The sequence below is a fragment of the Apteryx rowi genome, unplaced genomic scaffold (genome assembly GCF_003343035.1).
Source record: "Apteryx rowi isolate R43461 unplaced genomic scaffold, aptRow1 scaffold_7, whole genome shotgun sequence".
In the NCBI taxonomy this organism is placed as follows: Eukaryota; Metazoa; Chordata; class Aves; order Apterygiformes; family Apterygidae; genus Apteryx; species Apteryx rowi.
In genome coordinates this window covers 6633307-6654324 of record NW_020450982.1, presented here as the reverse complement: position 1 = coordinate 6654324, position 21018 = coordinate 6633307, and the positions used below count along the sequence as shown (strand labels likewise).

General features: G+C 40.1%; 1 protein-coding gene across 1 annotated transcript in view; it reads left to right on the top strand.

Annotated features, from left to right (window-relative positions):
• KDM4A (lysine demethylase 4A) overlaps positions 1–21018 on the top strand; it is a 28199-nt gene that overhangs the window by 851 nt on the left and 6330 nt on the right. The window contains exons 2-18 of the mRNA XM_026086780.1: positions 197–372; positions 1466–1580; positions 2495–2688; positions 4115–4164; positions 4688–4791; positions 5880–6017; positions 6969–7219; positions 7962–8152; positions 9417–9781; positions 11769–11889; positions 12483–12661; positions 14896–15100; positions 15468–15544; positions 16287–16342; positions 17439–17547; positions 19737–19925; positions 20636–20806. Coding sequence (XP_025942565.1) covers positions 332–372; positions 1466–1580; positions 2495–2688; positions 4115–4164; positions 4688–4791; positions 5880–6017; positions 6969–7219; positions 7962–8152; positions 9417–9781; positions 11769–11889; positions 12483–12661; positions 14896–15100; positions 15468–15544; positions 16287–16342; positions 17439–17547; positions 19737–19925; positions 20636–20806 — 2556 coding nt within the window. The 5' untranslated portion in view covers positions 197–331. The remainder of the gene's footprint in view (positions 1–196; positions 373–1465; positions 1581–2494; positions 2689–4114; positions 4165–4687; positions 4792–5879; positions 6018–6968; positions 7220–7961; positions 8153–9416; positions 9782–11768; positions 11890–12482; positions 12662–14895; positions 15101–15467; positions 15545–16286; positions 16343–17438; positions 17548–19736; positions 19926–20635; positions 20807–21018) is intronic.

Here is a 21018-nt window from a genome sequence, read left to right as displayed (position 1 = left end):
AGGGAGCGGTGGCGCCGGCCGGAACTGGGAAAGAGGTGCTCGCGGTTCCAAACCAAAGCCAGCTCGATTAAGCGTGATACTTTCCCAGGCAAATTAGGACCTGTTAGTTAACAGTGACTGCTTCCCGGGAGTCACGTCACGCCTGGGTGTGCTCGGCAGCTAATTGATGCTTTCCTGCTTTCTGTGGATCCTCCAGATAATTCCGCCRAAAGAATGGAAACCGCGAAGGTGTTACGATGACATTGATGAACTGATCATCCCTGCACCGATCCAGCAGGTGGTGACTGGGCAGTCGGGCCTTTTCACACAGTACAACATCCAGAAGAAGGCTATGACAGTCCGAGAATTTAGAAGAATTGCAAACAGCGACAAGTAAGCTTGCGCTCGTATTTTGTTACGAAGATGTAGTTAATGCATGAATTGCTATTGGCTAGCTTCACTGAGATCAGGCCTGTGCTACAGACTTCTGGACAGAAGTGTGAACATACTGCCCTTGAGAGATGAGCTGTACTTGTAGAACTTGTTATATGGACATAGGCCTTTATAGCTTGTTTCATTTGGCAAGATGGTATATATGTCAGCAGAACTCTTTGTTGTATTTCCACTATGAAGTCTTGTCTCTGTGTTGTTAATAATTAGACCATCAAAATCTTTATAGAATAGACTAGTACAGAAAGGAATGTTTCTGACATGAAAAAGGAAAAAGATGCCTTAAAATGAGCTTAAGCAATACAGTTTTTGAAATAACTATTCAGAAATGCCATTGGAGTTGTCAGCTGTGATCTGCCTGCTGCACCTTATTTTGTCTTGCAAGAGCAGTACACTTCAGACGTTTGGGGATTCTGTTTCTCTAATAGAATAATTTACTGAAAGTTATTCTTTAATGCTGTATATGTAATAGCCTGGAAGATATGTCCGTTAAACAGGTGTCAGAGCATAAACTTGATCTCAGTCAGTGCTGCACAAGGAGGCCAGTATGTAGTTAGGAGAAATGGACATCAAGAGCAGATATTGTGTTGATACACTGAGCATACTTGAGCAGTTTCCTTGCAGGTGAGTCTGGAAACATGGATGTTGCTTTCACAGTTGCCTAAAATGTTGTTCTAGTTTTATATGTAGTTCTTTGTACCATTTCTGGTTTCAAATGCAGCCTGCTTTAAGTAGCAACAACTAGAAAGTGGAATTGTTCTGAGCTGAGGGAAGTGCAGGAAGCAAAAATGAAAGTAAACTGAGAAAAGGGAAAGTTGCTTTTTCTCTGTTCCTTTGTTTCTGAGTCTCACAGGAACAGAGCTCTGGTCCTTTGATTGCTACTTTGATAGGTAAGGGTCTGTCTGGTAACAAATCCATTAGGTATTTTTAATGTAGTTTTCTGTACTTCCGGTGCTTGAACATATTGTTGTTCTAACTCCTCAAGTATCGAACTGCAAAGTTTGTTTGTTTGTTTACTTATTGATTTATTTTAAAGATACTGCACACCCCGCTACACAGACTTTGAAGACCTTGAACGAAAGTACTGGAAGAACCTAACGTTCAATGCTCCCATCTATGGGGCTGATGTTAACGGCACACTTTATGAGAAGGTAAGAAAAACTTTTGGGTTTTGAATAACATTTATTTTCCCTGTGTGTGTTATATTCCAGAAATGTTCATCTAGCATTTGATCCTAACTTTCAGAAAGAGTTAATGGTAGTCTTAGCAGAGTTGTAGCTTCTGGAGCATGCTACCTAGGAACACAGTAAACGATTTATTTATAACACACTTCCATTTAACCCAGATAATTAAAGAAGACTACTGGAGGTAACGTTGTAAGAGACATCTGTGATTATTCAACTAGTAGTGCTTCAATGCAATACAGTTTACTTCTAGAAGGGAAAAATTACTGCAGCATAAGTCTTGCTTTTATGGGGCTTTGTCCTGAAACGTGTATGAGAGATGGAAAGTTTTGCCCAGTCACTGCATTGGTATCCACTAGTACATTTATTTTTGTGGGAGAGCTCTATAGCCATTGCGTATTAGGATGATAAACGTTAGAAAAGGGTATGCAAGGTAGACTCTAGTCTGCTTGCTAGTCTCCTAAATTATGGTAATTCACTCTTTTAAAAGCAGTTTGGGATGAAAAGTGTTTCTGTTCAAGAGGGTTCAGTCTGCCATCACTTAGAACACCAGCTCAAGCTCACACTGTTGTTCTTTCCTGCGTAGTCTGTAGCTTCATGATTATTTTTCCTTCCTAGTTCTTATTCTGTTGGCCTTCTTTTTTTTTTTTTTTCCCCACCTTCAGTCTAAAGGTAGCTAGTAAACAATAACTATATATATAAGCTAATGCCATGTGAAAATTGTGTTTTAGGTGAACTAACTAATGGTTTGGGCTATGTCAGTAAGTGATTTGTCTTAATCTGCTCTTTGACCACAAGCATCTGATATCTTTTGTAACTGTCTTAGTTGCATGATTCTGTTCTTCATGATGCTTCTTTAACATGAGGCTTATGCTTTGCAGCATGTAGATGCGTGGAATATCGGCAGACTGAACACAATCCTGGATATCGTGGAGAATGAAAGTGGCATAACCATTGAAGGAGTGAATACTCCTTATCTCTACTTCGGCATGTGGAAAACTTCCTTTGCTTGGCATACTGAGGACATGGATCTCTATAGTATTAATTACTTGCATTTTGGGGAACCCAAGTCATGGTAAGATTTTCTAGGGAAGCTTCTAGACGTAGAAAAAGAATGCCATAACATATTGGAGTCTAAGTAGTGGAGTTACAAGATTTGAGTAAAGGATTTACCTATCCCTGTAAAAAATTGCAAAACAGTATATGTTTTCAGTAGAATTTGGTTATCTTCTGGAAAGTCCATTTGCTGTTCTGATATAAAGAGAGTTCTTCAGAATTCTAATGTAAGGTGGACAGTCCGTTGCTGTAGGGCCAGAGCTTGGAAAACTTGCTTATCATTTTCTGGGGATCTGCAATGACCATACATAGGAAATGTGCCTGTCATCATGCAGTTACTAGGGGAATAGGCAGCTGTTAACAGATTTTGAAATGCAGCTATTTATCGTAGCTCTAAAAGCAGGCTAGGGTAGCTTGCTGAGTGGTTGCTCCAGTGCTTGAGTTTTCATGATAGCTTTTACGGGAGGTTCCCAAACTTTTCTGTAGATGGGTTGCATTTTAAGAGTGAATAATTTCCTTCTGTTTACAAATAAATCTCTGAAGCAAATTCCACAATTGTTTCCATGGCAGTTTTATTGGAAACCAGTATTTTTGGCTGGCTTTTAATACAACTTTGAAGTAAAAAGTAATAGCTAGCACCATGTGACCAGTGAACAACCCCATGCAGTAGCAATAGTATGGGGACAAAAAACAAGATAGTTCAGCTGGATAAACTGTTTGGCCATTGTTTCTTTTACAGTAGTAAGTGGAAAAAGTTAACTTTGCTGACACATCAGTCTGATTTGTTCAGCAAGCAACTCCATCAAGTTTTATACCCTCAGTCCCAGATTGAAAGAAAACTCTAGGTGGTGTTAGCTACTGTCACCAAAGCACCTGGGAGTTTTGTGATATCCGTAAAAAGGCATGTACATAGAAGATGTAGCCCTGAAGTGCATGCTGCAAGTTATGTGCACGCATAACAAGTGTGATACTGCACATGGTGTGGTATCACAAACGATTTAAGCAGTCTAGGACTGAGCTGCTGAAAGGAGATGGTTCCATTTTCTCCCTTGCTCTGTGTTTCTCCTTGCACTGGTACTAGTAACTGTATGACTGAACTGCATCATATCAGGCAGGGCTCTTCCCTTTCTGCTTGCCATTCACATTTTGCTGTACAAATCTGTTAACTAAATGGCTCAGACTTTTTAGTTCCTTGACTGCTTAAGCAAAAGTCTGTGGAACAGATGGTCAGCTTTTGGCTATTGTTTTTCCTTGGCATAGAGAGGTGAAAGTCTTTGATTAAGATTTTTAGCTAATATTGTCAAACTTTGAAAGAGACGGTGTGGAGATGGAGGAATTAAAAAAAAATGAGTAATTCATGCCTTGATGTCCAGTTATGATTTCCAGTCAAACTTAAAGATTTTGTTATGTTACTTGAAGTTGCTGACTTGTTCTTATGACTACAGGTACTCTATCCCTCCAGAACATGGGAAGAGACTGGAGAGACTTGCCAAAGGTATTTGTGCAATTTTTTCATGTCCTAACTCTTGTGGAAGGTGAGATGGACAGCTGCAACAGGTTTCAGCTCTCTTAAGAGTATGACATGCCTGTAACATTTCTAAGAGCACAGGCTGGCACAACTGAACTGATTATTTACCTTTTATAATATATGTGGGATTACTTTTGTGTGTTTGTTCATATTATACACAGTTCTGGTCTGTGTAACTTTTAATGAGAAAATCCTTAACTGTTGATTCTCAGAACTGGAAGGTTATACCCAAAGAAAGAGCCTTCTGTGTACAGTCTTTCTTATGCTCTTTCAAACCGACATCTGTTAAAAACAAATCTGCAGGAGTTGCCTTTTTCTTGGGAACCATTTTTCTTCAGAGTGCAAGTTAATGCATTTCATATGGGGTGGTCCATACTTTTAGGTCAAGGGGAAAATACTGCTTAGATGGTAGTTTGTTTGTTTTTTTTAATATTGAAGAATTAATTCAGATCACAGCAGAACATTAACATCTCTCCTTGCCTTTAAACAGGTTTCTTTCCAGGAAGCGCCCAGAGCTGTGAAGCTTTTCTCCGTCACAAGATGACCCTGATCTCTCCATCAATTCTGAAGAAATATGGCATCCCATTTGATAAGGTTTGGAAAAGTATTCATGTTTATACCAGCTCAGGCAAGACATTCATGCAACCCTGTCCCATCTCTAACAGCAGCCAATAGCAAATGCTTAGAGTGGAGAATAGTAGCAGGGAGGGCATATGGAAATACTTTCCCGCTATCCTCTCCATTTACCCAGCAACTGGGTACTGAAAGAGTTCCTGAGACAGAGAAAAATCTAGCAAGAACTATTAAAAACAAAGGCTCTGTCTTCTGTCAGTTTTTTTTGTTTATTTTTTTACCTGAAGTCATGTGCAACATCCCGTGTTAGATAATTTCACTGCTTAACTGTGTATGCTGTGAAGAGAGATTATTTATTTATTTATTTATTTTGTTCCAAACTTGTTCACTTCTAATTTCATTTGTTGTGATCTGCTTCCTCAAGAGAAAGTATTATTTGTTCCCTGTTTATTTTTTCATGGTGTTCATAAGTTTATAGACTTTTCTCTTCTACTGTCTCAGTTGATTTCCATATTCTCCTGCCACACACACTGTGAAGTCTTAGTCTGAGTCCTCATTCAGAAGAGCTGTTACATCTGTCAGGGTGGCAGAAGGGCTGCATGAACCTTTGTTAGGTGGTGGGGAAAGCTTGAAGAGCAGTGGAAGGCTGACTGAGAGTTGTACTTGAATATGAACAGCAAAAGAGAACAAAAGGAAATTTCCAAGATGCCTATGGATAGAAGTTGTACTTGGTAGTAGACACTGCTCCCCCAAACCTTCAGCAAAGAGATGAGTATCTGATAATTGATTTATGACCTTCAGACAGCTCATCAAGGAATACTTCCTGTGTAGAATTTCTTTTGTGCTGCTTCAACCAGTTTTGTTGTGTTTTAGTAAAAACCATGTAGGATTGTGTTGCTTTCTAGCAAACAGGTATATACCTTAAGTAAGAGAATAGTGAAGATAAATGTCAAATCTATCCAGTGTAGCAAGTACAGTAACTCCACATGCTATCTGTGGAAGGGATTTCAAATATGTTGCTTGAGGGATGCAGAAGCTCCCTTTATGCAAACCCACAAAGTGGAGCGTGGACCTGTGAATAACAATGCAGTGTTTCAATTGTTTTCTAGGTGACGCAGGAGGCTGGAGAATTCATGATAACTTTTCCTTATAGTTATCATGCTGGCTTTAATCATGGATTTAACTGTGCTGAATCTACTAACTTTGCTACTCTTCGGTGGATAGAGTACGGGAAGCAGTCTGTACTGGTAAGCAATCTGTCGCCCATCTGTTGCATACAAATAACCTGAATGCAGGTGCTCTTCACTCTTAATGCTCTGCTGCTCATTAAGCCCCTGATGTTTGTTTTAGGGAGATGAACTCAGTGCTAGATCCATTTAAGATGTGATGTTTGCTTTCTAATATGGTAGCGAAGTCCACTCAGCCTCCTGTTCATGTCTTCATTTTGACTGTGGATATAACGTGTTTTACCTTTGTGTAGATCAAATGAGATTTGGGTTAAGAGTTCAGAGAAAAAGAAAAGATAAATTATTATCATCTTTCCAAAGGTGAAAGGCTGTGTTTGGTGGTCAGGGCTAATCAGTATTTCGTGCCTGCTGTTTAAACAATTATTTCTTGACTGTTTAGACTAGAAGTATATCTTAATTTATCAAATTAGGTATGTTGGCCCAGCTTTTAGACTGGATAGTGTTATATCTCTGTTAAAGGTGCCTCATTAACATGAGTTATGTTTTCAGAAGTTCATGTTGGAGTGAACACTTTCAAACCCAAGTTGTAGGCGTGCTCAGACAAGGGGAAGCTCTGCTGCTCTGGATTGGCCCAGAGTTTATAGGGTTCTGATGTCCTCATTATAACCTCTGTTTTTGCTGGCTGTTGATGCATGGGCTCATGGATTTTTAAGGTTGTCAGCTTCTACCAGCAACTCTGTTAATAGGGCTTGCTTTCTTAGTTAGTGTGATACTTTCTGGTTTGCTGTTTCATAGTTTTTGCTGACTTTTCTGCCCAGTTTTTAGTGAGTAATGTAATATATGTCCTTTTGATTTCCTGGGGCAGTCTTGAGAGTTTTGAGGCTTAAATACATGAATTTGTGCATTTTTTTTTTTTTTCCTTCAGTTAAGCTACTGAAAGCAAAGTGATGTAGAATGCAGAGTAGAATTGTTGAGTATGTGGCCTTATTTGAATATGTTGTGTGACTGCAGTGCTCATGTCGGAAGGACATGGTGAAGATCTCCATGGATGTGTTTGTAAGAAAATACCAACCAGATCGCTACAAGCTTTGGAAAGCTGGGAAGGATGTGACTGTCATTGACCACACTCTTCCAACACCGGAGGCAGCAGAATTCCTTAAAGGAGATCTCATGCAAAAAGTCAAGAATGGGAAACAGTGTGCTGAGGAAATGGAAACTGGGGAAGCATGTAAAGAGGAGGTGGACGGGGATGAGACAAAAAGGTAGTGCTGTACATGGTCCTTTCTGCTTTTCTCTCAGATTATGAGAAATTTCACCCTGCTGCAATTGAATGTTTGCCATTCCCAAAAAACAATAGCAAAGTTAGCAGTAGTCTGTTTTCTTGGGAATGGGGTTTACCCTTTATTTTTACTGTTTGGATGCAAACAGTGATGCGTGGTGTGCAAACAGGAAAATTACTGGCTTGGAAGATCATAGTTCTTCATCTTTGGACAGCTGTCCAAAGCCTGGATTGGAAATATGCACCATAATACTGGGAGGCCAGAAGAAACAGACAGTGAATTAGGATCCTGAGAAAGTACTTGCTAGCAAATTCCATTAGTATCAGTGCTGGAAGTTGCTATGCTGGTGCGCAATTCCTGTTTGCTGCAGACTGTGACAGGGTCATTGTTTTATTTTTGCTGTTAAATACTTTTCAGGCAGTGTCAGCCACTATTCCTAACGCTTTATTTATTTTATTTATTTTTTTAAGGTGAAGAATGTCTGACTAGAACATAGCCCCACAACACATAATTAATAGATGCTGAGGAGTCATCCCTAAGGATGACTGATTTTGCTTCTGTAAAAGCCAGAAGCGACTTCAGAATAATTTGGAAACTATTTAGCTTGTCATATGCTGGCTCTTAAGACGATGTGACCCAAACCGGGCTGTATTTTGTGTGTCCACAAAAGTCCCAACAAACTTGAGATGTTTGGTAATCTGATATGCGGATTTGTCTTCTGCAGTGTGCCCAAGCATCGCATAGGAACTAAGAGGCATAGAGTCTGCCTGGAAGTGCCTCAAGAGGTGAGTGAGAGTGAGGCCTTCCCCAAAGAGGAGCTGAGCTCTGTGCAGTATGAAGTGGATGTGGCGGAGGCTCCTGTGAGACCTACCAGCGGACTTGTGCAGCAGGGTGAACGGGGGCTCAAGCTTCCAGGTAACTGTGTATCAAGCTTTATCCTGGTATGGGAAGACAGAATGTTACTGTTCAGGGAGAGAAACTGGTAGAGCTGAATCTGGAGCACTTTCTCAAATAAAAGGCCAATTGATAGGATGTTACCATGTCCAAAAAGCAGGTGCTGGTTTGGCAAGCTGTTCAGAAGTTTGCTGTTATGAGTCTGCAACATCTCTGTTTTTCAAGACGAGAGAGTCACTCTAGAAAGTTTTTAGGTTGTTCCCTGTGGCTAAATGTATGTGACATTTCTGCTAGCACTTTGAGTAAATGAGATAACCAGAGTTTGTCTGAGCTGTTGGCTTTTGTGGTTTATGTGTACATAACTTCCCAGTAACAACTCTATTAAACTGTCAGAGAAGAACAAAGATGTAGGCCACAATCCTGTAGCTGCTTGAATGACTGACTGACCATGTCATGGGGGTGTTGCCTTGTATCTGGTTTAAAAGAAACGGGAAGTATTGCATGATACTTGCTTTAAAAATTGTTGTTTCTAGCTTTTGATTTTCTCTTTCTATTCTTATTTTGCCTGCCTGCATACAGAAGTCTATTGGATACCTCAGTAGTCTAAGGCTTCTGTAGCGCACTYTTTTGTAATGTGACCCTTGTTTAGAAATTGTACAATTGTTTAGTAAAGCATATACAAATTTCTGACTGGTGCGCTTTACAGATGTTTTCTTTGTAATGTAGTACTCAATAGGCTAGAGGAAAATTAATGTGGCTGTATTGGGTCAGTTATCTTCCACCTTGACCGTGATCAAGGTGCCTGTGGAACAATACAAGAACAGGGCAAGCCTATATGATGCCTTCCTCTAGAATTCTGTTCTCCAAACTTTTGCAACTTACATTTAATAATCCTCTGTTGGTTTCTCTTCTGTTAAGTCTCCCTTGAACCCTGGTGACCTCTTACCCACAGCATCATGCAGCCAGGAGTTTCACAGTTTAGCTATACCATGTAAAGAACCATCTCTTTTTTTTTTTTTTAATTTTGAACCCACCTTCTACTAGTTTTGTTTAATACCCCCTAGTTCTTGTACTGGAAGATGCAAAGAAGAGACACTATTCACTGTCTCCAAACCACCCATGATTTTATAGTGTTTGAATTAATGATCTTCTCTCTGCCTGACTTTGCATCACATTTCTCTTGTGTTTAGTAGTCTTCTTCCCTGTTTGGCTTCATGCAAACAGCTGCAGGCTGTTCTCTGTGCTGCCCAGACTTTAATAACAATTAGTATATCCTTTCTTCTAGATCGTGTGGACTCATCAGCCAAATTTGAAGAACTGAAAACGGTGAAGCTTGAGGAGGAAGAAGAAGAAGAGCAAGAAGCAGCTGCATTAGATCTCTCTATTTCACATGCTTCAAACTCCACTTCAGCTCTGCCAGCTTCGAAGCTGAGTTCAACTTCCGGTGTTCAGCCCAGCTCACCAGCGTATTCTGGTTCTTCAGACTGTGAATCCACTGATCTGTTGCCAAAAAGAACTCTTCCTGGGCCAGCTGGGGTGCTTACTGTCCATAGCTATGCTAAAGGAGATGCCAGTGGATCTGACAATGAACAGACTTCAGGAAAGAAAGCCAGTGCTACAGCCAGTGTGAATGAACAAGAACTGGCAGAGGTATGAATGTTAAGAGTACTGAAAGCTTAAGGATTGTGTTACATGGTCATGGATTTGCTATGACAGAACTTCCTATCTGCAGATTACACTTCCATTCCATTGGTATTTGCATAGTAAGTCACTTAGTAATTAACCTATTTTCTAATACCTTCAGATGAATGTAACGTTCAATTGGAATGTTTTAGCAGCTAGTGGTGTTTTGAGTTGCTTCCCTGAGTGCTACAAAGGGACAGAAGTAAAATTAAGTACTTGGACAAGCTTAATTGTCTTCAGTTCTTATTTCAGCCCAACAGTTTGGATAATCATTCAGACTGATAGGTGATGTCGTGGGCATTGCAGGATGAAATGGTTTCTCAGATGATTTCTCTGAGTGATCTTACTGCTTAATCCAGCTTAATAAACACTATCTTAAAATTTTCGCTAAACAAAAAAAATGAAAATGAAAGTCTTGCTCTCTTTCTTCTTCTAGGGAAACAGAGATCCTTTGTTTTGAGAACTTCTCTAAATAATTTTACTGTTTTAAGGGAGAAGGGTGTCTCAGTTGGTTTTACAATGGTAGTGTTTCAGGCTGATCCAGGTACTTTTATGATAATAGACACCTGTTTGCACCCAAGGTGAATCTTGTCCAGTTCAACATTTATTACAGGCACATGAATATATGTTTGCGCTTATCTTTTTCTATAAAATTGCATACATCTGCCCATATATGTGGGTTTTTAAAACAAATGATGAAACAAAAAAAAGTTTGCTGGGAAAATGTAAATCTGAATATTTGAAAAAATGTCAGTGAATGTTTTACTAGACAACCCAATCAAGAGAAGGCTATACTAGTTAAAATCTTATCTGTTGTTGCTGTCTTTTCAAATAATTTTGTTTTCCTTTCTAATTATATACTGAAGTAGTGGGAGGCTAATAATGGTTGTATCTTCAAAATTCAGGAAGAACAGAAGCAGAACAGCAGAGAAGCAAATCTGGGGATAATTAAGCTGAAATTGAGAAAGAGTTCTCATGAATACATAAATTAAAGAAATTCCGTTGCTGGTATTGGTCTATTATTGGATACTCAATACAGGGCAAAGCAGAATTGCTGAATAAGTGTAATTGATGTTCCTGTATACAGTATATTTCACAACAAATTTTCCATCGGATGGTAACTGGGAATACTAATTGCCATTTGAATAAAAGCATTTCTGTTTCTGAGAAGTCTTGTAGCCAACTGCTATGTAGGAGATCAGAGATGATGATTGTTATGCTCTCTTCTGCCTTGCTGTGTAAAAAGAAAAGAGGAGACTTAAAAAGATGAAGGATGCATTTAATCTTAAGATTTGCTTCTGCTTATAGAGAAATTACAGATTCAAAACATGAGCTTCTACTGTTACTGGGCTGTTAAAAATCATTGCCATTATTGCCTTTTTTTGTCAGGTTAGTAGTAGTTTTGTCAGCGTGTGTCGTTTGTTTTTTGCACAAGACCAAGGGGAGAGGAAATGACTTTACTATTGTGGTCTCCTCCTTCCAGCCTGTCTGGAAGGACATCAACACAAATAATAAGCAGATGGGGTGGAAATTTTCTTCCATTTAAAATAAGCCTGTTAGTTCAAGGTGCCTGAGYAGACTTTGGAATTCTTTTTCTAATTTGGTATCTCATTTTACCAGAATGCTTGAGACTTATTATAGCTCTTCTAAGTTGAACTGTTCAACTCGTCTCTTTTTGTTTTTGTCTTTTACACCATTCTTATAAACAGACTTGCATAAAAAGCTACACTGGGACTTGTGCAAAGTCTATATCCTAAATGGCTCAACAGTGCTAGTACAGAAATGAACAATGAAAATACACTGTTTAGTTTTGCTCTCTGTTTTCTCTTTGCAAAACAGTGCAAGTAGTTCTTTTAAAAACTTGGTTACATTTAGGTTTCTTTAATTGTAAGTTTTTAAAAAGGTCAAAAGGACATGTGCTTATATGACTACTGAATTGCTTCTCCTTGTCCAGGTAGCAAAGGAGTACATAAGATCAGTGAAGGAGAGTAAAAAGTCCAAGGGCCGTCGCCAACCATTGAGCAAGCTTCCACGCCATCACCCGCTCTTGGTTAAAGACTGCATTAGTGATGATGGTAAGTGTTGTGCACTTCGGGGAAACTGTTGAGAGCCTTAGCTTCTGTAGACAGTGTGGGTTATTCCATTAAGTAACTGGCAATAAGTGGCAGTCATTTAGATAAGTAACACCTCTACAACTTAGACAAGGTTCTTGCTTCATTTTTGTGTTTGTGTAGTTAAACTGTTCTCTCAGGATGTCTTCCTTTTGTTCTGTTCCATTCCCTGGCAAGTCACAACTCTGAAAGGAAAATTAAACCAATGCCAGAGACTGTCGCACAGTTGAGTCTTCCTTAGAGCATTCCAATAATTGATGTAAATATTCATTAAAAAAATAGATTCTTTGGCTGACTTACTCTTGGCAAGCTTTGGAGTTGGTACTCTTCTCGCCCTGTAGGCTTATCTTGAATCTCAAGCACAGTTGCTTGATTAGTAGAAGAAGCCTCTTAAAGATGAGACCCAGTTACTGCCTCCTATCACCCTTTTGTAAGTTGTATTTCTGGTAGCCTTGCTGTCTTCTCCATTCATAACTTCTTGCTTTATTTGGTTTTATCTGCAAGAAAGATATCTGTAAAAGGACATAAAGTTACTGAGTAATGATCTCTTATTGCAGAGGCATCAGAGCAACTAACTCCTGAAGAAGAGGCTGAGGAGACGGAAGCTTGGGCCAAACCACTTAGCCAGCTGTGGCAGAATCGGCCACCCAATTTTGAGGCTGAAAAAGAATACAATAGGACCATGGCTCAGCAGTCTCCGTACTGTGCTGTTTGTATGCTCTTTCAGACATATCAGGTACGTAGCCCAGGTCTGCTAATGTTATAGAAATGACTGAATAGCTTGCTGCTGTGGTGTTTAGTTTTAAAACTGTCACTTTGTATTTTGCTAGCTAGCAAAAGCCCTATCAATGTCGCAGTCTTCCCAAGGAATTGTTCCAAGAGAGCATGATTTGGTCAACCTCTTTGTATACCCAGTATGCACTGCCTGGTGGTTCTCAAGGATTCACTCAGCTGTTCCACAGAAGCTTATATGTAGAAAGTTCTTTTGCTAGAACCACAAAACAGAGCTTGAATGTTGCTGGAGTTGATTATAAAATCCCATTTCTCTTTTTCAGACTGACACCTTTACTTTTTAAGCCTTTTTTTTTTCTTTAAACATTTGAAGTCCACTCAAAGCACAAGTTTTTTGGGGAAGTGGCAAAGAGGAAGACCTTTCTCTTAAGTAAAATGAGTTAAATTGTTTATGTGGATGGCATTTTTCATAGGTAGAATGCTGTCTTCTCTTGGAGTACATTCATGTGGGTAGTAGCACATGTAAATGTGCTTTAACAAAGTGGAGTTGTGGAAATGTACAGCTTGGGATGGACTGCAAAACCTATTTGTCATGTTGAGTAAATGCATAGGCAAGAATCCCACGCTGAACTTCTTGCTGTGCCTGAGGTAGATAACTTCAAGATAGCTTGAATAGCTGTCTGACAGCAAGTTCCAACTGCAACTTACAGATAGTTTGTGAGCTAAGCATATTTGATTCATTTGAGATCACTGTGTGAGTATGGTGGCTCTAGAAACATACTCACCCTAGTTCTGAAAATAAAAATATCAAATTCTTACTGAGGCTTTACATTGTATATGGTTCCTAACTTATATGAAAACCATTACAGTTCCTGTTTGACTTTGGTATTTCTACCTGGGAGGATGTCCTTGTTAGGACTGGAAATTCCACACAGAAGCTGCATAGTACACAGGAATGTCATTGGCACTGACAGCATATACAGTTGACAATTTGAGAATAATTCAGATTCTTTTGGCTTCATTTTCAGTTATAAACGCTATAAGTTGAAAGCTAGCTGTAGGCTTTCAGACGTCTGTCTACACCACACAGCAAAGCAGAAACCGTTCCAAGAACTGAGGTGTGGTTAGTGTCTTCATTACAACTTCAGAAAGTCTATAGTAAGAGAAGTCACTTCAGTGACGTTCAAGTAGAAAATTTCCACAAAATGCCAAACAAGTACTTCTCTTTGCTTTATGTGAAGAAGAAGAGAGGTCTCGTTTTCTTCTGCTTTGTTACAGATTTCCTCAGCCATTTAGTTTTTTGCTTGACATGCAGTATTCAGTGTTAAGTAGATATGTTTTAAGGAATCTGAATAAACAAGACTTGTTGGAAGCATTTCAGTTCAGTTCAAGTTGTGATCCTGTACCAGGGCTTTTTTTTTTCCTAGCTTTTGATGCACTATAGGAGGGACAGCACAACTTCATTCTACTAAAGCACTTTGTGCTTACAATATATTTTTTTAAAGATTAGCAAGCTACTTTTTGGTGGCCTATAAGGGACAAAGGATAGTTTGACGTTTTTTCAAAGAGAAAGATTGGTTTCTACTTAGCTGTTAAGAAGGGTAACTTGAGTGGAAGTATATCTGTGTAAGCTTTACATGTAATTTATGGTCAATTTGACATTAGTTTAGAGTAACAAGTTATAAAAGATTAACCTGAAAGTCTCCTGCTCTTTCATTGGGAAACTGCATTTTTAGTCCACCTATTTCCCAGGAACAAATTAGTTTCAAAACCCGCTAGACTTGTTCAGAGCCAGACCATGAAACAATAATGGGGATTAAAATAGATACATATTCATGTGATTGTAATCCTCCAGTACTGAGGTAAGATCAATGAGCAGTGTTGGCAGAGATGCAGCAGAGGTGTTTGCAGTGGTGCATGGAGTGGGCCTGGTGATTTCTGAGAGGGAACCTTCTGTCAAAGGAGATGCAGTTTAGTATGTGTCCTGCTGCTCATCAAAGGGATGCTGTTCACACCTTACTTCTAGCCATTTGAGTAGAGAATAGTTTCATTCTGAAGTTGCAATAGCTGAGGATTTTGTAAACAAGTTTTATTTTCACCTAACCTACTAGTTCCTGAATCTTTCAGCACCTTCATTCTTTCTTTAGACTGGAGTTATGTATGGAATAATGGGGAATAAAGTTGATATGAAGAAGGCTTTTTCTTGTAAAACTAGTATTTCCTGTCTGTACCTTATAGGCAGAGTGTGGAGGCCACAGTCAAAACTCTGGAGTAGCTCCAAGCACTGTGGATGGAAAGATCCGAACCAAGCCCCTAATTCCTGAAATGTGCTTTACTACAACTGGCTGCAGCACTGACCTCAATCTCTCAACCCCTTACTTGGAAGAGGATGGAACCAGTGTACTTATCACCTGCAAGAACTGCCATGTCTGTGTTCATGCAAGTGAGTACATCCAGACTTAACTCTAAAYTCTAGTGTTCTCTGTAGTGAGTCTGTACAAAATAACAAGCCTCTACCAATCTGTTAATCTACAAATAGACTAATTTCAGCCCTTATCTGAATGGTGAATGCTTGCAGTGCTGGCCTTTGAAATATTTAGCCGGCTGGATGGACAACTTGAAGTACACAGGACCCAGCCCCAGGGCTGTCAGTTCCAACTCATGTGTTACTTCTGGACTCTAGGGGAATGGGTCTGCATTTAAGTGAACATTGTTTCACAGAATCACAGAATAGTTGGGGTTGGTAGGGACCTCTGGATGTCACCTGGTCCAACCCACAGATACGTTGCTGAGATGTGTTTCTGTTCTAGGTTGTTACGGTGTATCCCCTGACAAGGCCACTGAAGACTGGATGTGCTCCAGRTGTACAGAGAATGCCTTAGAAGAGGTAATTTCTCATTAGATCTTCATAGGTGAAGCTGGTGCATATGGGAATTTGCTACAAAGTCCATTTCCATACTGTTGTATTTTTGATTCCCTGTTGTGAAAAGCACACAACACAGAGAAAGTTTTAGGAGTCAGTCTCTTGTATTTTGACTTATTTTAAGTTAGTGGTCATGAAATCCTTTTACCTAGCACAAAGCTGCTGAGCTCAGGCCAGCCGTAGAGACGATGGTGTCTTGCATGAACATCAGAATTGCTCCTTTGTTCTCAATATATGGCAGCTACTATTTCTAGAGCAGAAAGTAACTTCTGTCATGTAACCAGGAAGGTGTGAACACATGAAGAAGGCAAGAACAAAATTATTCCTTTGAACATTTGCATGGGCTGTAGATCAACAGAAGGGGTTAACCTTTTGAATTGTATCTGCTTATGCTTGTTCCAGATCCTTGTAGACATCCTCAAGGGAGATAAAGTGTTCCTTTGTAAAAGGAACCCACAATGAGCAAATTGTACAAGTCTTCGGTGACAGGTCTGCTCACCTTTGACAGCCTTGGAGTCTGTATCCATTCTCCTAAAGGTGGCAGCAGTTGAAATTGCAGGGCAGAGCTCTGCCAAGTGTTTATTTCTCTCATGACAATGAAACAAGATTTTCTTCCTCTGGATGTGCATTGTGAGGAGGAAGTTTTGAAACAAGTGCACCACTCTGGACTTCACTCTTTCAGCTAATGCTTTCTTCCTTGTGACAGGACTGCTGTTTGTGCTCATTACGAGGAGGAGCACTGCAGAGAGCCAATGATGACAAGTGAGTGTTCCAGCTTTATTGGTCTTCAGGGCTCAATGCCTAAGCAGTTAGTTAGTTAGCCTGGCAGTTAGTTGAATGCTAGGCTCAATGCCTAAGCAGTTAAAGCTAGGCTAGTAAAGCAAATGTCTGCGTTTGATGTAATGGAGTGACCAGCAACACCTTTCACACTTAGTGTTATCAGTGGGGTTACATTCAAGGGTGTGTTCATGGTGCTCATATTGTATGCTGAGACATAAAGCAATCTTTATCTCTTCAGATAATGCCTTGCTCCCATTCTGGTCACACTAGTTGTTAATTGCTTTGCCTTTTTAAGTACAAAGTGCAGAGTTTTTTGGTTTTGCTCTTGTACTTTTATAAGTACAAAGCACAGAGGTATAATCCACCATATGAAAATAAGGCTCCCGATAACATTTCTCAGGAACTTCTCGCAGGTGATTTTGACTTCTCCAAAAATGGGCCTGTGGTGGGGACACAGGACAACTGCAGCTTGCAGCAGCACATCTTCCAATTCAGTGTTGCTTTGCAGCAAGTATACTGTGCAGCACTGCCTGTCCAGTGTCCCTCTTTGGTGTGATAGATTGTCTGAAGTTACTTGATGCAAAATACATAGGTACACRCTTGTAGCACCATGAGGTAAGGTAGGGAAACTTGGCCTGAAAAATTTTTGGAAAGCATATGGGACCTTCAACCCTTTGGTCGTTGTCTTGAAACTAATTCAGTAGTGAACGAACAGTTACTATCTGACAGGTTTGTGGGGGAGTAAGTGTATCAGGCAGGCTTTTGTGATGCAGGTATGCATCTGGCAGAAGTCACAGTAAACTGCTCTTCTGTTAAGGCTGCTAGTAGTAGCTTGAAATTATGAAGTATATTTTTGTTGTTGTTTGGTTTTGCTCCACTTGGGCCCCGTTGCTAGTGGTAGGAAGGAAGATTAAACTGCTGGTTCTCAGCCTCTGTGTGCTGAAGCAGAGGCTATTCATCTTGGTTTGTTTATGTGGCAAGCTTCATCAGAACTGTGTTTACTTAGAATTCAGAAGCATTCTCTGTTGGCCCAGTGTGGATTCATTTTTTTTTTTTTTTCCCCTTCTTGTCCTGGTAGATGGGTTCATGTGATGTGTGCTGTAGCTGTACTGGAGGCAAAATTTGTGAACATTGCAGAGCGCAGTCCTGTAGATGTTGGCAAAATCCCCCTGCAACGTTTCAGACTGGTAAGGAACACCTGTGCTTTGCCTGTTGACTTTTGTTGATCTTGCTAATTCTGTCTGTGAGTCTTGGTCCTGAAGAAGAGACTATACTACTTTTTCTGTACAATGGAGATCAGAGAAGATGCAAACACTGTTGTTAGAAAGGTATTTGCTAGACCCAGTTACTGATGCTCCCTAAAGCTTCACTTTACTTTTTTGCGCTTACCTGAGTAGTGTACCAGCTCCAGGTTTAAGCAACTCTTGAAATCAGTGTTGTATCTTATTACAATTTAACTAGCTATTAGAAATATTTATGGCAGTAACTCTTGTGTATCTTATGCGTGTAGACATCCTTAAATACTTTCAAGAAGATGGACCAGAGCTCCTCTACCATCTTGAATTCAGTGAAGCTGCTACTTTATTTGGAATTTTACTGTAATTAACTATTTGCATATCATGCCTCCTGTTAACCAATTCAGTGGCCTTAGTAGATGAGATAAGGTTTTACAATGTTTTCTTTTTCCCCGATGGTATTCAATACTGCTATTCTAGCTGCTAATTGCAGTAGCTGCTTTATTGTGTGGAAATCAAAAAAGCAGCTGTGAGAAAGAGGCTTAACTCTGCTTTTCACTGTTTGTTTCCTCTTCCCCAGTTTAAACTGTTCTTGCTTACATGAAAATAGGGTTGGTTCTAACCTGCAGAAGCTTTCTGAGAAGAAAGTAACTGTTTAAATCTGTAATCTTTGATCTATAAGCAGTACTCCTGAAAATTCAGTTTAAATGTCTCACTCAGTATGCTGACTCCAGGAATGGCCCAAAATGAGCACTTAGGGAGAAGTAAAAAGAGGGCAAGCACAATATAATGTATCTTACTGTTTTTTCCCCAGCAATTTCCAGCTCAGGATGTTTTCAGAACCTGTTGTGGTTTGTCTGTTTTGTAGTCTCCAGTCCCTGGTATCTCCTTGAGCCTAAGTAAACTTCTTGAATCCATTTATGCTTTTGCAAGGAGTTTCACAGATCTGTTACTTTGTGTTTGAGGAACTGTCTCCTCCTGCTTTTTCTGGGCTGRCCCCCACCAGTTTCTTACTATTTCTTATGTTAGAATAAGAAGTGCCTCTCCAGGCCATTCAGAATTTGGTAGACTTCTCTTATCCCTCCAGCCCCAATTCATCTTCTTCTCAGACTGAAGAACTTCATCTACTCTTTTTTATGTATGGAAAAATGCAATTTCTTGCTGTTCTCTGAACCTTTCTGTGTTCTAGTATATGTTTATTCAGATGATCAGCCTGTAGGTGGGCACAGTTTTCAATGTGTGGCAAGCTGGGTTTCAAAAATGGTGTAATGGTGATCTCTATGTTCTTTGTTATTTTCTAATCCCTCCTATTTGACTTGCCTTTTTGAGTGCTGTTGAACACTGAGATGCTTCGGGATGTGTGAGACACTTGTATAATGGGTGAATGTCTTCAGTAAGAAAGTATCTATATTTAACTATTCTAAGAACTCAGTATTGAGGACCAATTACTTTTAACTGCTTTGCAAATACTAATGCATCACAGATAGTATCCTTTTCCAATAACACCTAATCACGCCTGACCCAAGTGTAATTGGGTCGCTGGTAGGAGAACAGACAGCAGGCGTGTGAATGCACACTCCGTCACTGGGAAAGCAATGTAGTGGAGCCATGACACAGGCAGAGAACAGTCTGGTCGCAGAATTCTGTGATGCATCCCTTGGCTCCTCCTGGCATGTAAGTTCTGAGAAGATAGCCTTCTCCAAAGGGATGAATCTCTTTCTGGGCAGAGTGATAGAATTTTAACCTATACAGGTCTGTTTTTTCCATTTTTGTCTCTGGGTCAAGGAAATCCTTTGCCCTTGATACTGATCTTGTTGCTTGTCTTTGTGTAACTTAATAACCAGGTGCTGAAAGGCCCTCGAGCACTGTAGGCCGACTTAACTAGAGTCCTGGGGTTGCRTGCTTTGTGCATGTTGAGCTGGTAGATATTTAACATATATTTTTATCTTATGGGGTTACTTTAAATTTATGAATCCTTGCCTTGTCATAAGCTAGAATTAAGTCTTGTGCTTCTTTTGATCAAAAAGTAGCAACTCCCTCATTGAGCACAGATGGCACAGTATCACAAACTTAAACCAGCTAGTCTTTTGTGCAGGGTGAATGCTAATGCCAACCAGTAACCTCTGGTTTCCCATCCACAGAAATGCATCTTCTGCAAGAAACGGAGAAAGAGAATTGCAGGTTGCTGCGTGCAGTGCTCCCATGGTCGGTGTCCCACGTCCTTTCACGTCAGCTGTGCCCAAGCAGCAGGAGTCATGATGCAGCCTGATGACTGGCCATTTGTTGTCTTCATTACCTGCTTCAGGCATAAGATTCCATCTCAGGCAGAGGTGAGTAGATGTGCGACTCCCAGCATTTAAGTTGGAATTTCTTGGAGAAACCGAAAAGCTTTAGATTGTGCAATTCTTTTAAAACTCCATTGAAGGCTTAACTCTCTCAAAATGTTCAGCATAATCTAATAATGTTGGTCTTGAATTCTAACCTCAGCTTTGCTACTGTTCCGAGTGATCTTGGACAGGTTCTTTGTATTTTGGTTTGCAGGACAGGAGGACTGTGAGAGCTACTTTCCTCCTGTGGCTGTTGTAATGAGGAATAATAGTGTTTTTATATTGTGATATTTAATATAAGATTGTGCAGGAGTTAGTTCTGAGACTCCAGCAGGCTGCATAAGTTGTCATGGACTTCCATGCTTAGGTGATTGCCTAGTTTGTAATGTTCCCGTGTAGCCCTTTTAGCCATCAAAACCACAGCAGTCCTTTAGAAATATTTACTGTAAAGGCCTCGAGTTGCTCTGAAGAATGGGAGCTTAATTTACTAAGTAGTGTGCTTTAGGATTGGACAGCTGCAGCTAATGGATGTAGTTTTAAGCATTTGAAATACCAGAGGCAGAACTTCTCTGAAAATGCTGCTGATGGAGTCTGAGTACAATTATTCACTCTGAGCTAAAATTCTTTCCTTCTTTGTCTGCCAGCAGTGGAGCTGTGCGCCTCAACATGTTCTTTATCATGTCAGTATGTAACAAGTGCTTTTCTCTTCTCAGCGAGCCAAGGCTGCGCTCCAGGATCTGTCACCTGGACAGATAGTCATCAGCAAGCACAAGAATGGTCGCTTCTATCAATGTGAAGTGGTCAGTCTTGCAAAGGAGACTTTCTACGAGGTCAACTTCGATGATGGCTCCTTCAGCGATAACCTGTATCCAGAGGACATTGTGGTATGTTATGCAGTGGGAGTCTGGCTCCAGTAGAGGGCACATGGTGCAAGTGAATTCCTCCTGCTCCAGAGCAGACACATTAGGAGAATTAGTAAGTGTTTCAACCTAGTGTTGTGTTGTGGCTGTGGTATGCCGCAAGCTAGCTGTGCGGGTATAACGTGAGGCTGATTTAGGTTAACTGAGGGCACATAGGAAGACAGTTGCACAGGTGT